Source organism: Hibiscus syriacus, unplaced genomic scaffold (genome assembly GCF_006381635.1).
Source record: "Hibiscus syriacus cultivar Baekdansim isolate YM2019G1 unplaced genomic scaffold, ASM638163v2 tig00111745_pilon, whole genome shotgun sequence".
Lineage (NCBI taxonomy): Eukaryota > Viridiplantae > Streptophyta > Magnoliopsida > Malvales > Malvaceae > Hibiscus > Hibiscus syriacus.
The window spans coordinates 365621-381323 of NW_024063168.1; the positions used below are offsets into that span (position 1 = coordinate 365621).

The following is a 15703-nucleotide window of genomic DNA, read 5'->3' on the forward strand; positions in this document are numbered from 1 at the left end:
TTCAGGGCATTACAATAATCATTAATACAAAAAATTAATCACTTAAGATCACACAATGATCATAAAAGGAAAATATTTAAAACTTTATCAAATAAACTCGAACAAAAGGTAGATATGAACATGTCTGATTGCATTGACAAACGAACCACAAAAAGAGATCAAACTATTGAAAGAATATTAATAAACTGCAAATCAAAGTCAAGTGACGTGAGAAAATTATCCGTGAACGCACGTCGGGTATCCAAATCCAACTCGATGGTCCAAAGTAGGGAATATCAACATAGTAACAAATAAGTGATACCTTAATTAGTCATTGCAATGTCAATTCAACCCTGAAAAAAAAAAGGATAAACGAAAAATGACGTTCAAATGACTAAAAATATGCTAAAAGACAAAGAAAATTGTACTATAAAGATAAAGAAAAACATGTCGAGTTATTAAAAAAATAAAAATAAAGATGCTATATAAGAAAATAAAAAAAATATCAACAATTACAAACACCAAGATTGATGTCGTAAACTATCAACCAAATATGAAAAAAGTTATCTGGTTTTTAGGGTCTAATTTTTTTCGACGATTTCTAAAGTTAAAAAAATAGTAATAAAGAAACTCACTTAAATCATAGGTTCATAAGGTGATTAAATAATAGTTATGAAATATTCAAAGAACCTATATGAAATAACAACAACAAAAATCGAAATAGCAAAAGTATTAAAATGTAGCATAAACATGTCTTAAAAACATAAACATAAAGCATACTAAGATACGAACGTGCATGAATTTATGAATATGAAGATGACAATGAAAAGAGAAATAGAATCTTTTCAAGTTGATGTTGGATCACTATAGCCACCTCTCTCAACAGCTCGTATTAATTTATAGAAATTTAAATTCGCACATTTAGCTTAAAAATATAATACTTTCCTATTTAATAATAAAAACTCCATAAGGAGTTTCTGCCGTGCAATCTAGTCCCATGGTGTAAACTTATGTTGTCAAATCAAAAGTTTTCTTTTTAGCCAAAACAGTATTAAGAGACAAAGCACCGACTAACATATCGAATCAAACCCCCACTGATGCCACCCTTTTAACTTTCTCAATAATTGCACCCCGTTCTCCTTTATAGGCAAAAGCCTTTCCAATATGAACACAAAACCTTGTAGCTCCAACACCAACTTATGGGGTCTCATCAACATTCTTATTTTCAACCCATTCATTCATGATTTGCTGTCCTATTTCAACAAAACATAGTTTAATTAATTTGTTACCGTACATATGCTTAACACCCGATTGGATTTTAATTAGTCTACTTCTGGAAATCCCATATGGATCCTAAGAGATCAAATTCCAAAACTTTGAATTTCTTTTATTTTCTCACATTTGGGATAGGGTTGATTTGCAGTTTTAGAGCAAGTCAGATTTGGGATTTCAGCGAGCAAAGGACAATTGCCTTGTTTTTGACAATCAAGTCTGGGGTAACCTTCTCTTTCAGCCATCGAGCTACTTAAAATAAACATAAGAAACTGAAACCGAAATTCCTATATTGTTCAAAACCATGAGGAGCTCATTCTGTATATATGCAGTTTACATAGCCGCTGATAAAGATTGTTGATGTAAACTTGTTGTGCAGAAAGAGGAATGAGGTTCACAACATAATTTGCAAGAGTAAAAGTATCAGGAGGAGATCGAAAAGGTGCTTGCAATTAAGCCGAGTTTGACAGTGCAACCAGGGATGGAACTAGGGTGCGACTGGGGCAATCGCTCTTATTTTATAAGTTCAAGTTTGTCTCATAGAATTTTAAAACTTCAAGTTCATCCCATCTAACATAAAACCTTATTTTCCTCCCTAAGTGGACCACTAGAGTTAGTCTCGAGAATGAAGGTGGTGAACATTTTACACTCGTCTACAAATGCTATTTTCATCACGTCAAACATTTAGTGTCAAATTAATATTTTATCTAAAGTTCATAAATCAAATCAAAATTAACCTTTTTTTACTGATATATCCATCATCAAGCTAACATTAGCCATTAATGACTTCGTGACCGATATAAGACAGATTGAAAACAAAAGTGATCACAATATAACTTATTCAAAATCGATGACTAAAATAAAACAGACCAAAAATGAAAATGACAATCCATGTAGATTACCCAAAATAATAATAAAACTTTACGCTTTAAGCAAGCTGATGTGAAAATGAATATCGGAGATAACTAATTCGGCTAACCTATAACATAATGGGCATTTTATATCTTAGAGCAGAGAAAAAAATGGTTGTGAACTCAAATGAAGCTATTCTTAACCTGTAGCAATTGAAGAGTTGTTCAACCCAAATGATGAACATAAAGAATTCAGGTGATGCTACAACAGACTTAAAAGCTAGTTCAGTCAAGCTTTTGAATTATAAGAATGGTTTTTATTCAATCATACCTGTGATTTTGAATCATTCTGTATTTCCTTCCCTCTAACTAAGAATTGCAGTGTAAATATAAACGCAATCTGACGAAATTTGTCTGCTATCATTAAAAGCTGTGATGATTAGCAAAGCTAACAATCACTCAATTTTGTATTATTATTATGTTGCAAGCACTAGAAATCAGAACAATAACGTGATTTTCCACAATTACCTGCGAGTTTCATAGGAAAATGAAGTTCAAACAATGAAAATGCAGAGCAAGAACAACCAAAAGCAAGTTTCATTTTAATACAAGTTCAGATTCAGAGATCTTAAGCATGGTTGACGAATACCAACTTTCCCTTTTAACTTTGAACACTACATTTGCTGATAAGAAGAGTTGATAATCTAGTCAATGTGGCCCTCCAACTTCCCTACCTCCAGCCATCAAATTTGACAGCACAATCCACCTTCTTCATGTTAAACAATCTTCTACGTTTTTTCTATCAACCTTAAGACCTCCGGTTCTTCGCTTTAAATTTTTTTGGTAAGGGCAGCCCACTTTCAAGCATGAAATAAGAACAATGATGTAAGCAACGGAATGGGGATAACAAAGCTTCGGGTAACAGAGATTGATCAAATTGTCTTTTCTTGATTCTGCCAAATCTATCCATTCTAAACCACATCCAGATAAATGGGTGGTCGAAGACGCTCAATATGAGCCAACTAAATAAATGTGAGCCTTAAAGCTATTGTATATCTCAAGAAACTGTTACAGCGTCCTTCCCCTCATGTGCATCATGTATGATATCTGAAACTTTGGACGGAGGCCAATAGCGAAATACGGACCTCCCAATAATGTTATCGATGGGAAGTGGACCCCTGTGGAAGATGATATTTGAAAACAAGAAATTATAATCCTAAACCAATCATAGATTCTTTCATGAGCTACAAAAACATGAAGCATATCTTGTTCCTCAACTCATCAAATCCATTCCCAAACTAAATGGTTATTAGTGGTAATGGAATTTAGGAATTACCAGTTATGGGAATCAAAACTGTTATTACGATTATCCCCCAACACGAAAACATAACCTTCGGGCACAACCTGCAGAAGCCACTCAAAAGAAATTACAACCACTGTTTTACCAAAGCCATCAACTCAAAGAACATGTAACAAGCATGATGAAGAACCAGAGCAACACACAGATACGAATAATGTTCAACATACAAACAAAAAATCGATAGTCGAAAGTGGGAAACTAACCAATGGCTCCATTTCATAAGCCAATGGTTCTAGAACAAAATCTTCATCTTGTGCAACCCCATTTATCAACAGTTTCCCAGCACGTACCTGCCAGAAATTATGAACGATTACAAATTTTAAAGACGAGGCCCCAAGGGAAAAATCATAAATGGGAAAAGTGAAATAAACAATGAAGACGGACATGAACAAAGACCTTATATGTATATCGATAATGAATTTCAAAATTTTAAGGGCTTACTTCAACAGAGTCTCCAGCCTTTGCAACTATCCTCTTTATAAACACATCACCTGAACTATACCCAATTTCCTACGTATTGAAATAAAACAATCAGCGCATACAAATTACGACGGAATTTGAGCTTAAAAGAGCAGATTTTAAGACCTACCTGCAAGATAGGAGGCGCCCTGAATATTACAATATCTGAAACTTCGGGTTCTCTAAAGAAATATGAAACCTGTTCGTAGTAAAAAAGAGAAGCAAATTAATCATACAATCTTGATTTCAAAGTCTAAGAAGGTGAATTTACCTTCTCGGCCAAAATACGGTCGCCAATATCCAGGGTAGGGAACATAGAAGATGACGGAATTGACCTTGGCTCAGCTAAGAACGACCGGAAAAGTATACTAACAGTTACTGCAGTAAACGCGGCCTTGGCATCTTCAGAGCAATTATTTAAAATCCTTGAAATCCAGCAGCTTCTAACAAAAGTTTTGGTATCCAACTCCAACCTCAAATTTCGATCTTCGCTTGTTCCTCCTGTATCCACCTCGGTACTCTCCGATTCGACGGGAGGAGCAGGTTCATTACGCGGCAGCCACTTCGAACCCTGCCAGAAAGGGAGAATCGAGGCGGTTTTAAAAGGCAAAATTCCCATAGGGGTAGTCGTGGAACAAGAACCGTAACCCGTTGACTTCATCAGAGAGATCAAACCAGCAATAACGGGGTTGTTGCAACCGTCGTTGAGGATCTCAGCAGCGAGGGTCGAGCATAAGCTCGGCCTCGGGCGGCGGAGATCGGCTGCGGCGGAGGCGTGGTAGGCACGGGGAGGGGAAGGTTCAACGTCGGACTTCTGTTTGGGGGAAAGAAAGCGGGAGCGGAGCCAGCACTCATGGACTGATCGGGAGGAGCAAGACCCGAGACGAGAGCCAGCGGTGGAGGCCAGGTTCTGGGCGACGTAGCCGGAGAAACTGACGGTGACGCGTATCGCCATGTTGATGAATTGTATTAGGTAGAAAAAGAAGTGGTACAGATTGGGTTCGGAAACTAAGGGGGTTGATCTTAGAAACCCTAAAAGAAAATGAAAGCCATTTTCGAGGATGAGATCAGTGAAGCAGGGCCGAGAACGAGGAATTGAAGATTTGCGCTAGGCCAAGCGGAGAAAAAAGGAGGCGCTCCTGAAATTGCCTAGCGAAGCTGGACGTGTTATCGGGCGAGCTGGTCGAGAGTCCTGAGCTCTGTCTGCTCAGGTTCGACGGCGACGGCGGGGCTGCAAGATTTAGAATGTCTGGGAGAGGAAGAAAATTCAAGAACGTCTTAAATTGGAGACGTTAGGGGTTTATAACAGACGGCGGCTATGTTTTACACTCCAATAGTGGACTTAGTTTTCCCCCATATTTACGCAATTGCCCGATTGATCACCTTCTCTCCAATTTCTTTAATTTTTTTTCGTTAACAATTTTGAAAGTTGAAACTCAATTTTAGGTTTGGCTTGTTACATAACTCCATGTCTGAATTCCATAAATTTCTTATTATTTTAAATTATATATATACGAAGTATTTTTAAATTGATGATATTGATATCGTATATCATAAATTAATCACGTTGTAATATATGATGGTTGATGATATAATTATTTGAATAATTATTATTATATTAATGATTTGATTAATTGTTAAGATATCACATTGATACATATATTATTATTTAGAGGATTTTTATAAGTTTTTTTTATTAATATGAGGTAAGTATATTTCTAAAGGTTGATTTGATATCAGTACGACTGATCAAGATGAAATATTCACTGCTTTGAACTATCGAATTAGATTTGGATATATGATTTACGTTCGTAGATAGCTTTTTACGTCGCTCGATTTTGGTTTGCGGTTTGTTGGTGGTCTTTCAACAGCTTGATTTTCTTTTGTGGTTCGTTTGCCGATGCAATCAGATCTGTTTGTATCTATATTTATTCGAGTTTTTTTGTTAGATTTAATCTTTTCTTGTATGGTCCTTATGTGATCTTAAGTTACTAGTTTTGTTTCAATGATTATAGGAAATTTTCTTAATTATGTGTTTAATTTACGATTGTAATTGTAAATCTCTATTGTAATTTGAGATATTTCATATTTTGAATAAAATTAGTTTCTTCTATAAAAAAAATAATATAGGGTAAGTACAAGATAATATATGTTCAAATATAATTCTCAATCTTTCGACATTGAGCGCTCACACCCCTAATATCTATGGTGCTGGAACCCAAATCCTCAAAGAATAACAACAATTCATTTATTCAGACATCTATGGATTTTTATAAAATTATTATATTAATTTAAGATGAAAAAATTATTGAAATATTAATTTTAGAAAAATTATCAATTCAAACACTAAATAAGTTATCTCTTTTGACGAGACATGAAAACAATTCTCAATAACAAAAAATAATATCATTCTTCGTTAATATAATATTATATTTCCTCAAAGTAAATATTTTATAAAAAAATCATTTATAATAAATATTCAATAAATTATGATATATAAATTCACTAACGATTAAAAAAAACATTGCAAAAATAGTTTTTTTTTTATGTGCAAAAAAGAATACAAATCCAGATGAAAGAATAAAAATTAAAAATAGGGAATTATTTGGCTGAGGCACTTCGAGGTTGATTGTGTAATTTGCTGTTAGATGGAGGGTATTTTAGTTATTCCAATCACACTTTGTTGACTTTGACTACAACATTTTCTCTCTCTTTATACCAATGAGAAAGGCGCTGCTTCTTGCTACTTTCCTTCCTCGAAACAGATCTCCCATCTTGATCCAGAAAATATAGCAGATCTGTGCAAACATGATATTAACGTAATATCTATTAAAAAATTATCAATTATTTGATATTAATCATCTAAATATTTTATAAATATCATCCTTAAATTTAGAATAAAAAATTATTATTATTTTTTAATTATTAAAATCATTTTATTCATATTTAAATAACGACTGAAATTGCAAAGCAAGAAAAGTAAGGGACTGTTTAGATATATTATCCAAAAATAATTGTTTTAACAAAAAGAAAGGGACTCCGGTTTGAGGTGACGTAAGCGCATACATCATCAACAAATGTCAACCAAATGTATATAAATCGTTTGATCACGTCTTAGTCTAAATCTCTAACCAACGATAATTATTAAGATAAATTATCTATTTAGTCATCCATCTGTTCTTATAATTTTATTTTGGTCGTTAACTATTTCTCGCCACGCCGCTTACGGTAAGAAGATTTTGTACTACGACAACGAAGGCATTCATTTTCTGTCATTTTAGAAAAATTTATATATTAATTAATTTTTTTTTCATGAATATAAATTATATATCGTTAATAAAAATATATAAATATCTAAAATGTATATGTTCACATAAAAATTTAAAGAAGTAAAATACTATAATTATGTCTAAATTTTTATTTTTGGAGATTAAAATCCATGGACTCACATAATAAACATAGACATTTAAAATAAAATTATAAATTAAATTAAAAAATATTTAAAAAAATTATCTTTAACTGAAGTTAAATTAAAAATTGAATACTTGAAAACTAAATTGAAGTTTTCAATTCAAAGAAGATGAACAGAAAAAAATATTTTTTATATCTTGAAATTAAAAATAAAAAAAATAAACTTTCATTCATTTAAAAATAAAACAATAAAAAAATAGATGATAACATTTTCTTCCAGTAAATGATGTTTAAGTAATTTTTATATTCAATAGTAATATACACTTTTTTTAAAAAAAAAATCAATTTTCATAACTTATTAGGGTCAAATTACATAGTTTAATATTTATTTCCTAAAAAAGTATATATATTTGATTAATTATATATATATATATATATTAAATTTATTTTTTATTTTTTAATATTTTTAGTGGTATGGCCCCCACTAGTCCCTTAGGGTGCGTTTGGTTCACGGAATGAAAGATTACCAGTGAAAATGTAAGATTACCAGGGAATATGATTACTGGGAATGTTGTATTTTGTGTTTGGTTGGCTTAGTAGGAATGTAAGATTATCGTGTTTGGTTAAAGGAATAAAAAATTATTGGAATATATATTTGACCAAATTGTCCTTATTATATATTCATTTTTTTAACAAGTTGGAAAATATTTATATATTTTCTTTAAAAAATTTAAATTCATAAAATTTATATAATTTTTTTACAAAATTGAAAATATAAAAAGGTTTAATGAAAGGGTAAAATTTTATTTTAACCCCTTAACTTCATATAAAATTTTAATTATAGATTTTTTTTTGTAAATCTAAAATAGTTTAAGGATAAATTTGTAATTTAACATTCGTAGAATTTTTATTATTAAATGATAGAAAAATGATATTCAAAAAAAATTAAGGGCATTTTAGTCCAAAACGCTGGGAATCCAACAATACCTAAGGAAATGGAGGTAATGACATTCCCGGTAATATACCCCAAAAAATCCACTATTGGTAATCTTACATTACCGGCAATGAGATTCCCGGGCTAGCCAAACGGGGGAATGTGGATTCCATTCCCATGGGAATCCCACATTCCCCCATCCAAACACCCCCTTAAGGGTCCGATCGTTGTCCATTACCTCTGTCGATACAAGATAAAAGAACTGATAAGGATCCACCAAAAAAAATTAGTCAATTGACCCAGAGTTACCGATAGATATTCCACACTAGGATTTAAATAGCGTTCGCGATCGTATTTTCGGTCGCATCAGATTTATTACGGTTGCGGACATAACGGATGTTATCGTGGTCACTACAGGTGTCGATGTCGTGATTTTTTTTAAATTTAACACAATTTATCCTAAAACATAATAATTATAATTATAATGTTAAGGAGTGACCAAAATAGTAGCAATCTGAAAGTTTAATGAGTAAATTGAAAAATTTTAAAGTTCAGTGAGTAAAATAAGAGAGATAAGAAAGTTAAGTGATGATTTATGTAGTTTACAATAATTAAAAAGAATAGAAAATGGGAGTAACAGAGTAAGAGTTGAACGGCTTTTTTCCTCTTCTCACTTCTCAGGTTTCTTACTCTTCTCAGCAGGGGTTTCATTTTTCTCCGATTTTTGACTCCTCGTCTCCTCCCTTATTTCCTCTTTGGCCTCCACTCTTTAATCATTTATTTTTCCACTATTGAAGTTTGGTCGATTGAATACATCTCTTTCTCTTTGGCCTCCCATTGTTTCTGCTTGTTTTTTTTTCTTTTTTTAAAGACTGTTTCATAACGGGGATAACGTTCAGTTATCGATGCTATTTATCGTTAAATGCTAAATAGCGACTGTGACAGACCGCTATTATCATGATTCTGCTACCCACCGTGATTTTCATGAATATCGATTTCGAACAATTACACTTACTTGTCCATGATTCATGTGAGTTCTAATAAAAAGGCTTCAATTGGATCCTTGGTTGGCTTGGCCTTCTCCATTGGTGCGTTTGGAGTATAGTGAACAATGGTCAAACTTTGGGATGTGTATGGGTCGGGTTGGGTCAGATTTTTGGTCCACCCGATCTGCCCCGAGAACAATGATCCCTCTACCCGAGATCTGACCTGACCCAAAATAATAATAAAAATATTATTTTTATTTAATAAAAACAGTAATTTAATTAAAAAAATAATATATAGAAGGATATTATTGTAATTATTTCTAAATATATAAGGTAAAATTATATTTTTTTCGGGTCGAGTTGGGTATTTTTCACCCTAAACCCGAAACCGACCCAAACATCACATTAAAAAACCCGAACCCAATTTTTTTTCTTTTAAAAAAAACCTGACCGATCGGGTCATATTCGGGTCCTATACCCCTCCCTATTCTAACTTGAAATTCTTCAAACCCAAAAAAGCAGATACGGAACCGCTAGAAGAGGCTTTTCGTTATTGCAATGTCAGCCACGAAACATGTTATATTACACTCCAATTCCTGAACCAATCTGCCTATTGCAGCGTAAGCAAACAACATTGTTAGAAGAGAACCTGTACATGCTCGCTTTCCTCCTCCCATAATGACATTGTCTTCTGCAAATCCAAAGGGTCCTATTTCTCATCCACAAACCTCTCTGCCTTCTATTTGTCGAGATTTCCTTTTAAAGCCTCGTGTCGATTAAAAATCGACATTTTTGTAAAAACGTTCATCTCGAATAATTTGGAACCCGAATTTAAAAATAATAAAATCAGTTCATGTAGTTGCCACCAATCTTTGTTTAGTGTGTGATTAGGCACCCAAAACATATTTGTCATCTTAATAAAATATTAATTTTAATTAAAACAACAATTTTACGGTCTGCATTACAAAAAATTTAAGTTCGAGAGCCTGTTACAGTGGAGAATGCCACAACGCCCTAAATTGATACCTAATTAATTAATTGTCCTATAAATAAAACTAATAATTTTAAAAGTAATTTATTTTAAGACCCTTTTAACACATAAAGTCAACATCTATTTCTAAGGTATACAATGAAATAAATACAATTAATTAATTATTTTACCAACCTTTAATATAAATAAGGATGTTCAATTATTTAAAGACATCGAGATCAGACCTTAGATCCAATCTAACAATCTCTTCTCGATGAATTTAATTAAATGATCATGATCTTTTTCTCTAGTTCTCAAATTTTAAGTGAAAACAATTTTTATGGTTTCGATTGATAGGATACTGTTTTATTTTAAAATATCGGAAATGACATTCTTATACATTAAGATAATCACTTCACAATGATCCTAAAATGAAAAGGCATTACCCTTAATCCAATTATTTCGATTGAGTCAAAAAATGTTTATGAAGGTAACATACAAATTAATTCAAACTAAACCCTATATGCACAAACGTATATACATGAATATAATAATATATATAATAATTAATAGTAAACATATACATATATAAAAAATATGTAATAAATATTAATTCATACTTTACCTTAGTGAAATATAACCAAGTAAACCCCCCAAAATCAAAGTAAATAACATACTATAAATATAATAAGCTAAAGAAATAAAAAAAAGTACCAAAAATTAAATAAGAAAACAAGTATTTATAGATAGCAATAATCAATCAATCAGAAATTTAAATACACGAAAGTAAATCGAACGTTAGTACATAAAACTAAAGTGCAAAACCAAATAAAATTAAAATGCATAAATAAATAAACGTTATAAGTTAATAAATAAAATAAAAAAAGAACCAAATAAACATAAAAAAAACAAAAATGCGTAAAATCGAACATAAATATATAATAGTGGGCATCGTAATCGAATATAAATGATGATAAATTAAATAGATGATAAGTGACTAAAATGGAAACCAGAGAAATCAGGGCACAAAAATCCGAATATATATTAAAAACAATGACTATTTTTTTAAAAAGATGCCTAAAGTCTGAGGACTTAGGCGTGATTTTTCCTACTAATCATCCTAAACCACTGATGAAATCAAAAGTTGGGAAAAGCAAGATTATGACCTAGACTTCACGAAGAATAAAAAAAATAGAATTAGTGATCAAAATGGAAGAAACGAAAACAAGGGACCAAGTCACATTCCAATAAAACTTAGAAGCATTACAAATATGACTTTTCCAGTGACTAAAATGTAACCATTACAAACCCTGGAACACTCCCTGTGAGAATATCCCCTTGCAGAACCCACGAGTTGCCCTAGAACACCAAAACGACATCGTTCTATCGCCTACATAAAACCCCATTAATTTTGTAAAACCCTAACACCCCTATTCTTTTCTCCTTCAACCACATCTCTTTCTTCTCAAACTCTCTCCCCTTTCATTTTTCTCAACCGAGAGATAGGGAGATACAAAATTTCGACCGTCCACTGTGAAAGCTCGATCCGATGATCGGGAATCCATACCAACCAAGGGCAAATCGGTTCCAAACGAACCCTTTTCTCCCCCTAATTCAAATCTAAAACCCTTTCTCTAGAAACCAACAACCAAACCTAGATCTAGGAGTTTATCTTCGGAGATAACTTGGATTCCAACGATGCTCGAGTTTTCCAACGACCCATGAAGGTGAGTTCTCCTAATTTTTTTCTTTTTCCCCATTTATGTTTTTTCTTCATCCTGCCTCCTCTATTTTTTCCCAATGATTTTTTATCTGCCCTTCTCTCCCTTTTTTATGGTTGCTTGCATTTATTAAATGGAGCTTGTTGGTGGCATGAGCAGAGTTTTAAATAGCGTTTGTAGTCATGTTTTCGGTCGTCTCGCGTTTATCACGGTTTGCGTATATAACGGATACTATTGCAGTCATTACGGATATCACGATCGTGAATTTTTTCGAAGAAACTGATTTTTTTAAATAAAAACATGTTTTTTAATTAAAATAACGAAATAATAACAGAATAGAGGTCCGCTATTGCCGTGATTGGCCGCGATCCGTTAAATTACGACCGCGATCCGCAGCTATTGGTGTGATCCCACTGCACACCGTTATTTTCCGCGATAGCGATTTCGGACACCACCGCGACCGCGATATAACGGTCGCGATACCGCTATTTGAAACCCTGGGCATGAGTGCCTATGGGTAGGGCTGGTCGGCAGGGGAACGAGTGGGATCCCTAATTTTTCGGGATTAGTTGATGTTATGGTATTTTATTTTATTTTTTACTTTGATTTGATCTGGTTTGGTGGAACAGGGATCGACTGAGGAGGCATCGACGTGGCTCCGGTGAAAGCTCTGGCAGTGGGGGGAAGCATTGGCAGCGACGGTGGCTGGCTAAGGGTGGCTAGGGTTTCCAACCCAAATTTTTGGACACTTAAACTTGTTGTTGGGATTCGAGTCATTGGACCTGCTGATTTGGTGATGTAATTTGGGCTCCATTTGAGTTTTGTTATAACCAGTAAAATAAATAAATAAAAATAAAAATAAAAATAAAATAAAATAAATAGTAATAAAAAAATAAATAAAACAGGGACTAAACGGGTGTCTACACTATTCTTCGATGTTTTCCCACTGAGTTTCTCTCTTTCTCTCTCAAGGGGAAGCAAAGGGCTCTCTTCATCCTTAAACACTCGACTTTCTCTTTTTACTAACTTTTCCCATCATCCCCATGATAAATAAATAAAACTCTCTGCTACTTTCTTCCTCTTTTCCTGCAATTTTTTTCGTTCTCTGATCTAGAGGGATCCTACTAAAAAGCCTATCTTCTATTGTTTCCAACACTATCCATGCACATCGTAACCCACTCATGATCTAATCACTCACTCCACTTTTTTCCTTCTGGTCTTTTGTTTTCTCGGCTAAGATCTTCACCCGAAGGCCTAAGCTCGTTTACAGTACACTATGTTGAGAACCACGGCTTTGCCTGATCTATCCTTGCAGATCAGCCCACCATCACTTTCAGATTGCAAGGCCAAGGAAATGGCCTACGATGGGTTATCAAGGAGTTCGACCACTTATTCCGGCAGCAGTGGAAGCGATTTCAGCCGCAAAAATGGATATTGTAATCCCGGAGAGCTCACGTTGAGCTTAGGGTTTGAGCTGGCTGATCATCTCGGTCCTTCCAAGCAACCCGGCAACCTTCACCATCATCATCACTATCAATATCAACCTCAAATCTACAGTCGTGATTTCAAGAGAAGTTCAAGAAATATCAATGGAGCGAGAAGAAGCATCAGAGCTCCCAGGATGCGATGGACTACAACCCTCCATGCTCATTTTGTTCATGCAGTCCAGCTTCTTGGAGGCCATGAAAGTAATAATACTTCACCTCTACAATACATCAACTCTTTTTTTTCTGTGTTGAAGAAAAGCATAACAAGTTAACATATATATTTGTATCGGCAACCATCACAGGAGCAACACCGAAATCTGTCTTAGAGTTGATGAATGTCAAGGATCTAACCCTAGCTCACGTGAAGAGTCACTTGCAGGTGGGGTTTCCTCCTTGAACAAAATGTGTATGAGAATTGTTATTATTTTATGATTTCTGTCAAAGTTTTTTTGGCACCTTTATCGTGTTATATTTTTGTATTTCCATATGATTCAATGGTAGTGGGTATGGGCGAAACAAGGGGAAAGGACAAAACGGAATCTAAATGGTAATCTCAACAATGTGGACTTTTTTTTTCTCATTCCTCTCTTTGGATTTCCCCCCCCCCCCTATGTTCATGCAGATGTATAGAACAGTGAAGAGCACTGACAAAGGATCAGGTAATCGGATTTCCACCATTTTTCATTTCTCTTCAATTGTTTTCTCTATTTTGTTCGGTTACAAACAATGACGCAAGCTCTATCATTTGATCCACTGTTTCCCCTACTAAAACAGAACCATTTCATTGGAAACTATTAGACTTATTTGAGTCTCAACTGATCTCAAATCTAAATATGAATTATTTGTTTTGTTTTCTGGAAAAGAAAGAACAGTGCCTCAACCTTTTTTGGGCATTTCAGGACAAGTGCAGACAGATATGAGTTTGATCCAAGGGTCAGGGATTGTTGATTTGGATGGTAAAACATCACCACCACAGCAGACACCACAAAGGACCCAAAGGTGAAACCATTTCCTCCATCTGATTCCCTTCTTCATTTCTGTCGCCCAAAGTTAAAGATTAAAAAAGAACAGACTCATTTAAATGGACCGTTAATTCAATGCGATCATATGCATACGCATATACAGTTTACTAGAGTCCCATGTACATAGTTTCGATGAAGACGGCCTTAGGGTTTTTAGGTAATTGCAAAGCCTTTTCTCGTGTTCCATATATGTATTAATCCTCATATGTTATAATCGAAGTCAAGGCTTTTTTGCTCAAATCTCAATGCTGCTAGAATCTGACGGGCATTGCTCAGCTACAATTTACAAGAAGCACCCTATACGATGGCTTACTATACTATATATAATCATGTAAAAGCAAGCTTTTGGAGTTGCATTATATATATGTGTGTGTGTGTGTGAAAACTAATGAAGAAATTCTACGTAGAGAGAGCATTGTAATTATAAGAAACTTTTCAAGCTTTCCTTGCATGCGTTTTCATCTTCCTAGTGGACGACGCACGCAATATTTCGTAGCACTAATTATTACTAGTATTTCCTTGTTTGCAGCGGTTCGTGGTTATCATCAATGGAGGCGAATAATTTGAGCATATCAAGCCATGGAAATGGTTTGACTTTACAGCCAAATGATGATGCTAAGGTATGATTGCAGAACTGAAAACAAAAACCGAATCACGTTGAAAGTTGGATTAAGCTATCATTGTGCTGATAGCCAATCGTATCAATATTGAAATTTTGGGGGTTTGGTTTTCTTTTCCCTGTAGGCGGATGGAAAAAATAAAGTGCTTCATGTGTCGGATAGAAGGGAGAGATCAGATTCCAGCTCTTTGTCAACTTCAGAGATGTTGCTTAACCTAGAATTCACCCTCGGAAGGCCGAGCTGGCAAATGGACTATGCTCATGAGTCTTCAAATGAGTTAACCCTTCTCAAGTGTTAAAACATAATAATAATAATAATAATAATAATAATAATAATAATAATAATAATAATAATAAACCAGCTAATTTATTTGCTTTTCTTGTCATTTGGGGGTTGAAAATATCTAACTTGTCTGAACTAGCTTGTTTTAAATTGTCTTCGAATGAAAAAAAAGAAAACAAAAAAAGGCGAATCTAAGTGTCGACGGGCAGATTCTAATAGCGAATTATGAAAACGTTTTGCTGTAGCCTTGTGAGTGTCGTCCAAGGCCTCTGGTTCCATGTAATTTTGAAAAATAAAATGAACCCCCAGCAATCATCCTGATGTTTCTGGGCCATGGCTGTGGTCCTTG

General features: G+C 33.9%; 2 protein-coding genes across 3 annotated transcripts; one reads left to right on the forward strand and one right to left on the reverse strand.

Moving 5' to 3' along the window:
* Nucleotides 1–2670: 2670 nt before the first annotated feature.
* On the reverse strand, nucleotides 2671–5213 carry LOC120169120 (probable thylakoidal processing peptidase 2, chloroplastic). 2 transcript variants are annotated; one of them, XM_039177342.1, is made up of 6 exons: nucleotides 4193–5213; nucleotides 4052–4120; nucleotides 3904–3972; nucleotides 3666–3752; nucleotides 3439–3506; nucleotides 2671–3280 (listed from the first exon to the last, which is right to left on the reverse strand). In XM_039177342.1, the coding sequence occupies exons 1-6, from the start codon at nucleotides 4874–4876 to the stop codon at nucleotides 3160–3162; spliced, it is 1098 nt and encodes a 365-aa protein (XP_039033273.1). In that variant the 5' UTR covers nucleotides 4877–5213; the 3' UTR covers nucleotides 2671–3159. The 2 variants fall into 2 exon arrangements, with proteins under 2 accessions (XP_039033273.1, XP_039033274.1); XM_039177343.1 differs by lacking the exon at nucleotides 3439–3506 and having other exon boundaries at nucleotides 4193–5212.
* A 7941-nt stretch (nucleotides 5214–13154) lies between these two features.
* Nucleotides 13155–15382, forward strand: LOC120169086 (probable transcription factor KAN4). Its single transcript, XM_039177308.1, has 6 exons — nucleotides 13155–13631; nucleotides 13733–13809; nucleotides 14053–14089; nucleotides 14330–14429; nucleotides 14982–15072; nucleotides 15197–15382. The coding sequence occupies exons 1-6, from the start codon at nucleotides 13220–13222 to the stop codon at nucleotides 15368–15370; spliced, it is 891 nt and encodes a 296-aa protein (XP_039033239.1). The 5' UTR covers nucleotides 13155–13219; the 3' UTR covers nucleotides 15371–15382.
* The last annotated feature ends 321 nt before the right edge of the window (nucleotides 15383–15703 follow it).

Bases quoted from the DNA above. Each gene is read 5' to 3' on its own strand.
- LOC120169120 (XM_039177342.1), bottom strand. From the start codon at position 4,876: ATGGCGATACGCGTCACCGTCAGTTTCTCCGGCTACGTCGCCCAGAAC. The intron at 3,973-4,051 runs GTAGGTCTTAAA...TTCAATACGTAG, and splicing joins GGGCGCCTCCTATCTTGCAG to GAAATTGGGTATAGTTCAGG. The intron at 3,507-3,665 runs GTTAGTTTCCCA...TGGCTTCTGCAG, and splicing joins CTTATGAAATGGAGCCATTG to GTTGTGCCCGAAGGTTATGT.
- LOC120169086 (XM_039177308.1), top strand. From the start codon at position 13,220: ATGTTGAGAACCACGGCTTTGCCTGATCTATCCTTGCAGATCAGCCCA. The intron at 14,430-14,981 runs GTGAAACCATTT...CCTTGTTTGCAG, and splicing joins ACACCACAAAGGACCCAAAG to CGGTTCGTGGTTATCATCAA. The intron at 15,073-15,196 runs GTATGATTGCAG...TTTTCCCTGTAG, and splicing joins AGCCAAATGATGATGCTAAG to GCGGATGGAAAAAATAAAGT.